At 37.8% G+C, this 8597-nt stretch overlaps 1 protein-coding gene across 1 annotated transcript; it reads right to left on the reverse strand.

Annotated features, from left to right (window-relative positions):
• Nucleotides 1-5474: 5474 nt before the first annotated feature.
• LOC139841878 (uncharacterized) lies at nucleotides 5475-8260 on the reverse strand. The gene is made up of 5 exons (XM_071832069.1): nucleotides 8017-8260; nucleotides 7436-7864; nucleotides 6643-7330; nucleotides 6474-6550; nucleotides 5475-6118 (listed from the first exon to the last, which is right to left on the reverse strand). The coding sequence occupies exons 1-5, from the start codon at nucleotides 8258-8260 to the stop codon at nucleotides 5475-5477; spliced, it is 2082 nt and encodes a 693-aa protein (XP_071688170.1).
• Nucleotides 8261-8597: the final 337 nt, after the last annotated feature.

Below are 8597 nucleotides of genomic sequence, written 5' to 3' on the forward strand. Positions count from 1 at the left end.
CTTGTCTACATTGATAAGCTCCTTCTTTATTAGGGTAGACAACCCTTTCTCACTCATGTGACCGAGTCTTTGGTGCCATAAATTTTGTGAAGCCTCCTTTTCTGCAACATTAAGGCTGTCTGTGCAAATCTTCACATGAGTTTTGTATAGTGTGCCACAAATGTGTCCTCGAGCGACTATCATAGCGCCTCATGACAATTTCCATGTGCCTCTACTGAAATGACTATCATAGCCCTGTTTGTCAAGAGCTACTCCAGAAAGTAGATTCAGCCGAAGATCTGGCACATGGCGGACATCCTTCAGAGTGATTGTGCTCCCGGAACTTGTCTTTATCGTGACATCACCAATTCCGACAATCTCAGCGGAACTGAAATTTCCCATTTTCACAGCTCCAAAGTCACCAGCTTTGTATGTTGTGAAGTATTCCTTGTATGGAGTCACGTGGTAGGATGCTGCAGTATCTACCACCCATTCCGTGTCTTCTCCTCGTGAGACGTGAAGGCATGTCTCATCATGAGTTGAACAATAAGCTACATCACCAGTGATAGTAACTAATGTTTCTCCACCCTTATTCTTCGATTGTGAACTGCTCTGACCTTGTTCCTCTTTCAATCTGTAGCAGTTCTTCTTCATATGTTCCTCTAATCCACAATGATAGCATTTATATATTAATTTTCTGCTATCAGAGGACCTGCCCCTGCTCTTGCTTCTGTATCTCCATTTATTTTTGCTACGTATTTGTTGTCTCCCCCGATTCTCTGTGACAAAGGCATGGGTCTGATCTGTGCCCATGTCCTTTCTCCTTGCCTCTTCACTGAATAGGGCATCCTTCACCATTGACATGGTAAGTTTGCCATTCGGGGCTGAGTTGCTGAGTGTTACTACCAGCGTTTCCCAACTATCGGGAAGAGAACTAAGTAGCAGTAGCGCCTGAACTTCATCGCCAAGCGGCATCTCTACAGACGATAACTGGTTGACCAAGCTCTGGAACTCACTGGTATACTCGGCAACTGAAGTTCCACTTTTAAGCTTCATGTTGACTAAACGCCTCATCAACAGGGCTTTATTCCGAGCAGTCTTGGCTAGGTACATGTCCTCCAACTTTTTCCAGAGGACATATGCGTCTGTCTCTTGTGCAACATGGTGGAAGACACTATGATCAATCCATTGACGGATCTGATCAATAGTTTTTTGGTTTGATTTCTTCCACTCTTTTTCTTTGGCGGAATCAGGATTTGTACCCTTTAATTCAATAGGGTCAAACAAATCTTTACAGCTGAGGAGATCTTCCATCCGAGGTTTCCACAGCGTGTAGTTGGTGGCAGTGAGCATAATCATGGCTCCGGAAGATGATCCTGACTCTTCCGTGGACATTATTACCTTACAAATAATTTTTTAACACAAACGGGGTTGAAAACTTCAGAAAATCCAAAAACTCGACCAACGCCTCTAACCTAGCTCTGATACCACTTGTTGTGATTAAGAGGGGATCGCCTGGACGTTGGTACACAAATTTGAGAGAAAATAACTCTATTACTCACAAAAATAGATTACAGAGTATTACAAAACTCAAATAGACAAAAAACTCTCAAACTAACACACTAGGAATTCTCACCACTCTCTAGGGTGTATTCACTCTTGGTTATGATTACACTTTAACTCACACACACTAACTATGTGTGATTACACTTTTCCGAATGCATTACAATGAAGGTTTCCACCTCTATTTATAGGAAAAATTTGAGGAGGTTGAAAAGTGTGAACGCTAGATGGTGTGAATGCAGAAAAGGGTGGCTAGCCGTAATCGTTTCCAATTTGAATACTTCTATATGAGTTGTCAAACAAGTGGCTAGCCGTAATTGTTTCCAACTTTGCTTCTTCAACCGGCTTCTTTGAATATCTAGAAAAATCTAGATTACGGCTAGAATGGAAACATCTAGATGACGACATCTAGAAGATACGGCTGAAAATCATCAGGAGGAACTAGGTTCTCGACATTCGGTAGTAGTGGAGGAACACGCAGATGCGCAAGTAGTTTACTTCACTGGAAAAAAATAGCTTTTGTAAAAGAATTGTAGACAAGAATATGAGCTTGTGATGCAAATAACTAAATACATGTACTGTATGTTTTACGTGTTTAACGGACTAAAATACATTTTGTATATTTGATTGTACGTTGCAAATGTTGATTGCAAGCTCCAGTTGCTTGAGATCAATTACATGCATTATTACATCTTAAAATCAAAATCTTATTCTGATGTATGTTTTGTTTCATTTAAACAAAAAAGAACATTAATTGAACGAAATCGTTGAGGGCAAAGATTAAACCTTTCCAAGCTTGATTTCTGGATTCAGCATAACTAGTAATTAATCGTATTGTTTGCTATATATCTCATTCTGTCCCCCCACCCCCACCCACCATTGTTCTCCCTTTATTATCTTATGCTCTAGATTATAAATAAATTATGAGGTATTATTAATTATATGCATTCCTGGTTTCTTTGCATTTCTTTTTCATTAATGATGAATGTAAGCCTGGAGGTAGGGGACTAACGAGGAAATGAGCGAGAGGTAGGGACCAAGGCACCCTTTCACGAAAGTTGGTCTAGTTTTCTTGGCCTAATTGGCTAATTAGTAATCTATATTGGCCTAATTGATTATTCACTCTTTATAAAAAATAGAAACATCTATTGCATTTTTTTTTTTTTTTTGAAAGACAAAATATTTATTAAAATTCTTAAAGATATTAAAAAGAGAGGGCTGCAAAACAGCCCAAGACTCAGAGTACAAATCGCACATATACAATTTGAAAGAAACGCAACAAAAAGCATGGAGGTTGCCAAGAAGGAAACCATATGCTACAGCTGCATCGCAAATTTTATGAAGCGAAACATTTAGGATTATGTAGCTAATTATGCCAATCGATCGTTTTTTATTTTCATGTCTTCACGATCCACTCGTAGCTTACCACTTGAATTGCGTTTAGCACAACCAGAGGATTCCAACACTTGTTTTTAAAAACTTTGTGAGTTCGGTTTTTCCAAATGAGATAACCACACGTCCAACGCACCGCTTGCCAAATCTTACATCCATCAAATTTTGGCTCAAACTTTCGCTAAACAATTCAGACATACTTAGATTTGTAACACTACCAAAATCTCACCAATTAAAAACCTTACACCACACATCATATGCACACTTGCAAAAGATCAAGGAGTGATCAACCGTCTCTAAATCGTCATCATAAATGGGACATCGAACGGAGTGAAGATCAATATCCTTTTTGTCAAGTTCCATTAGGACCGGAAGACGTTTTTTTCTAGCTTTCCAAATAAAAACCTCAATCTTTTTGGTACCAAGTTACTCCTTTATATCTCGATACAATTAAGACCCGCTTGGATTGACCTCAAATTAATTTCGCCCGTGAGACAGTGGCAATTCTAGGTTTAGAACCGAATGGGGTCCTAAATTTTTTTTTTGTATTAATTATATTAATTAACCCTTATATACTAAAACACATGGCCAAATTTGTAGTTTAAGTTATTTCCGGTTGTAGTTTTGCGTTTACGTTCACACTACAATACGTCCCTCAACTTCGGCTCAATTTACACAACAACCCTTCAAGTTTACACTTTTTCAGTGGTAGAAAGTGTAAACATATAATTTTATTAAAATAAAAGAAACTAATTCCCCCGAATTTATAACGGGCTCTATCTTCTCGCTCGGTGCGAGTTAAATTTTTCCGAGACTACCGTTCAACTCGAAAAAGTCTCACGAACCCAACGGGACTAACTATACGCAAAACAGACACTTTTTAAAAAACGCTTAACACAACGACAGCCCGTATATTTCTGTTCGCCGCAAGTTAAATTTTTCCGACAGCACCGTTACACTCGAATTTTTTTTTTTTTTTTTTTTAACGAAAGGAAACTAACTACGTTCGAAACGGACACTTTTTAAAAACGCTTAAGACAACGACATCTAAAACGGCGCTTAAGACATGGGCCGTTTTCCCCTCTGTAAATACACAACGCTACGTTAAATATAAATACACAAGCCGAAAACCCCCGCCGCATCGCGCGGGCCAGATCCGGACTAGTTTGCATACTATTTTAGTAATTGTATACCTTCAAAAAAACTACAAATCGATAATATATAGGGTCAGAGTAGTTAAATTTAGTGGTGTTCTATACAACTTAAAAGAAAATTATAAATTCGAAAAATATATGAGATCCTATAATTAAATTTAGTGGTGTCCTACACAAAATCAAAGGATAAATTCTTTTTTTTAACGGCCAAAGAATGATATTGATTCAAATAAAAAAGCGATCCCTAGCAAGACGCTAAGGGAAAATTACAAAGGCATAGACAACCATGAGTTTCAATTTGAAACTAAATGACCTCTATTCTTAATCCAACGAAAAGTAATTAATCTAATGAAATCGAATAAACTACTTTTACTACAAAACGAATCTTGGAAAACGACACCGTTCCGATAACGCCATAAAGCCCACAAAGAAGAAACCGTAACCGCAATGATTCGATTCTTGGAAGAAGGTTGTAAACGAACACCCTCTAACCAAGACAAAAAAGAGTCCCATGACGAAACTTGAGGCATACCACAATCGAGCCAAATCCGAATTCTGTGCCATAAATCACGAGCCAATTCACACTCGAAAAACAAATGATCTCTAGACTCAACCCCATTATTACAAGAAGGGCAAACAATAGAAGAAACGTCAATCCCCCTCGCGGATAGGATCCAACGAACGGGAAGAGAGTCTAAGCGAAAACGCCATAGAAATATATTAACTTTTATAGGAACAAAAGTATACCAAACCGTAACAACTTGTGAAGACGGAAGCAAACAACGATCAATAAAATGTCTAGCATTTTTAACTGTATAAGATCCGTCTTTGCTGATAGTGCACGTCCAAGAATCCGAGCGATAAAACAAAATCGGCTTACCAATAACTTCGAGAAGATTATCAAGTAACATCTCGTTTCTCCCATTTAAGTTGGGCCTAACCTAATTAAACAACCAATTGCCATCAACCCATTTATCTGAAATACACTCATTGTGGGCCAAATCTAAATGGAGAATTCTGTTAAAACGATATGAAAGAGGTTCGCTACCAACCCATAAATCATACCAAAAACGGATGTTACCACCGTTACCAATCAACATGCGAAAAATGTCATCCGGGAGCAACTTATCCTTCGTTACCTTTAGACAGGAAGCAACGATATTCGACCAAACAGAGGAGCTGCTCGAATGAGTCCCATCAAAACATTGACCATGAATTGATTTAATAACGTTGACCCACATGTCGTTTGGATTCATTAAAAAGCGCCACCACCATTTAAAAATTAAAGCTAAATTAAAGGCTTTGAGGCTCCCTACATTAAGCCCACCTTTATCAAACGTGGCAAGAACTTTCTCCCATTTTACCCATGACATCTTTTTCACCGAGTTACTCCCCCCCTCCCCAAAAGAATGTAGCTCGAATCGATTCAAGACGATTAAGAATAGTCTCAGGACATTTAAACATAGAGAACCAATAAATCCCTAAACTTCCCATAACTGACTTAACCAACGTCAATCTTCCACCCGCAGAAATAAGACTTGCCTTCCATGAAGATAATTTGGAACGAAATTTATCACATAATGAGTTCCAATTCGACACAAGTTTCATATTAGAGCCAATAGGAATTCCTAAATAAGTAGTAGGAAACGTACCTGCCCGAGTACCCGTGGCATTAGCTAAAGAAACCACTTCATAATCATCCACCCCAATACTGAAAACATGGGATTTATCAATATTCAACTTTAAACTGGAAGCTCTATAAAACACCTCCAATATGAGAAGAATACGTCTCAACTCAAGAGCACTCCAATCTGAAAAAATAATCACATCATCCGCATATAAAAGATGAGAAAGGTGAATATTCTCCGTACCTACTTTTAACCCACGTATAAGATTGCATTCCATGGCATGACGAAAAGCCAAATGGAGGCCTTCCATAACAATAATAAAGAGAAACGGGCTTAGAGGGTAGCCTTGTCTCAAACCCCTTTTCAATTCAAACTCACGGGTCGGAGAGCCATTAACTAGAACTGAAGTTCAAGCTGAATACAAGCAGCCCTTGATCCACAAGCACCATTTACTGCCGAAACCCAAGGACGATAACATATATAAAAGATATTCCCAGTTAACCGAATCATAAGCTTTTTCAATCCACTTTAAAAAGGAGCATCTTTTTATTTTTTCTTTTGTACCACGAAATAATCTCACTTAACATAAGAGGACCATCGAGGATCTGACGTCCAGAAATAAACGCAGTCTGAACCGGGCTAATAATCTTATCGATAACCCCTTAAAGACGATTGGTGAGAATCTTGGTGACCGTCTTGTAAAAACAACCAACCAAAGAAATGGGTCAAAATTCATTAATAAGCACCGGGTTATGACTCTTAGGGATAAGAGAAAAGAAGGCCGAATTTGCACCTCGAGGCATGGAACAAGAAGCGAAAAAACCTCTAATGTCCCTGCAAAAATCAAACTTTAATAATTCCCAAAAGTGTTTTAAAAACGAAACGAAATGCCGTCCGGACCCGGGGCTTTAGAACTGCCGCAACACCACACCGCTCTTTTAATTTCCTCATCATAGACATCTAATTCCAAAACTGCCGCTTCTTCCTCTGATAAACAATTGTTCGGCCTGGGATTGCTAAAAATGAAATCAGAATCATGAGCATCAAATTTAGATTTAAAAAACTCATAAAATCTAGATTTAATGTCATTCGGATCGTCTAACCAAACCCCGTCCACAAGGAGACCTTGGATGTGTTGAATGCGATGTTTATGTTTAAGAGAACAATGAAAAAATTTGGAGTTTTCATCTCCCTCCACATCCCATTTAACTCTAGCTTTCTGGAGAGAATCAAGATCAATGAGTTTGGTTAAATCACTCTTTTCAGTAGCTAAGGAATTTCGTAACTCCACATCACCGAGACTAGCGGAACCCAAATCAATAATAATGTCTAACTCATCTATCTTTCCCGTAATCTCTTTCAACATCTTCGCTTCATTCGATCTAGCAGTGTGGATCCAACTCTTCAAATGACCTTTTAATAATCTAAATTTAGCCACAATATCTAGATTATGATCATTACTAATCGAATCCCACGCAAGCCGAACAGTAGCATCAAAATCTGGACGGGAGAACCAAGAATCAAAAATCTTGAAATAAGTCGGGCCAAAATCTACTTTGTCTTGAAATAAAAGAAGCGGAGAATGATCTGAATAACCCCGAGGTAGCACTAAGCCTTTCAAATCATGTAAAGCATTAAGCACATTATCAGTAATGAAAAAACGATCAATCTTACTGAATTTGCTACCCGTTTTATTACGCTAAGAATATTTCAACCCACCTAAAGGCACTTCATATAACGCGTTAGACTCAATGAAATCGTTAAATATGTTCGCATCTTGAGGGCAAAAAACCCACCCACACCGTTCATCTGAAGTTCTAACAGAATTCCAATCACCCATAAAAATATATTCGCCCGGATGAGACAGAGCAAAATTAGACAATTTCTCCCAAAGAATACGTTTATCCGCCAACAGCTGAGGCGCATAAACATTAACCATAAATATATCCATATCAAGACGAAGCCATTTACCCTTGACTATAACGAAATTATCATCGCACCAAATATCTCTTCTAATAAAAACTTTGGGATCCCAAATAGAGATGATACCTCCTGAAAAACCTCTAGCCAAACTCAAAGCATAATCAAAATTGGGATTACCCCAAAAAGATCTGAGACAAAACATGTGTAATCGAGACAACTTAGATTCTTGAATAGCCAAAAATTCAACATTTAACTTGACACATAAATCATTTATCCATTTTCTTTTATCGAACATCAAAGACCCGCAACTATTTATAGACAAGATCTTCATGATAACCCAAATCTGCCAGAATCACGATTCAAAAAATTCTTATTACCTTTGATTGAGAACCCGAGAAGCTCACCAATACCAAAGATATCATCACTAAGATCAGTACTAAAATCAGCAACACATTCATGATTAAGTAATATGAAAGGGGTCTGGCAATTAACCGATGGAACAGAACACATACTGACATTTTGATCGTGAGGTTGTGAGAATCCGGGTGGGTGAGTATCACTATGACTGCCTTCTATCGGTTTAGTCGAAACAGATGACACTTCTTGAAATGTCCCGTTCATATTGATTATAAACGTTCCATATTAATTGATTTCGTTGCGAGATTTTGACCTCCATATGAGACGTTTTTCAAAGACTGCATTCATTTTTAAAACAACCATAACCTTTATTTTATCAATAAAGGTTTTAAAAATATTACGTAGATTATCAAATAATGATAATCTAAAATATACTATTTACACACGACCATTACATAATGGTTTACAATAGAAATATATTACATCGACATATGTTTCTTGAATGCAGTTTTTACATAATATCATACAAACATGGACTCCAAATCTTGTCCTTATTTTAGTATGCAACAGCAGAAGCTCTTAATATTCACCTGAGAATAAA

The sequence above is a fragment of the Rutidosis leptorrhynchoides genome, chromosome 4 (genome assembly GCF_046630445.1).
Source record: "Rutidosis leptorrhynchoides isolate AG116_Rl617_1_P2 chromosome 4, CSIRO_AGI_Rlap_v1, whole genome shotgun sequence".
Lineage (NCBI taxonomy): Eukaryota > Viridiplantae > Streptophyta > Magnoliopsida > Asterales > Asteraceae > Rutidosis > Rutidosis leptorrhynchoides.

Excerpts from the sequence above, each read along its gene's own strand:
- LOC139841878 (XM_071832069.1), bottom strand. The coding sequence starts at position 8,260 with ATGAACGGGACATTTCAAGAAGTGTCATCTGTTTCGACTAAACCGATA. Across the intron at positions 7,331-7,435 it reads GTTATATGAAGTGCCTTTAG|GCTTAGTGCTACCTCGGGGT; the intron begins GTGGGTTGAAAT and ends ATGATTTGAAAG. Across the intron at positions 6,551-6,642 it reads GAAATTAAAAGAGCGGTGTG|GGACATTAGAGGTTTTTTCG; the intron begins GTGTTGCGGCAG and ends TGATTTTTGCAG.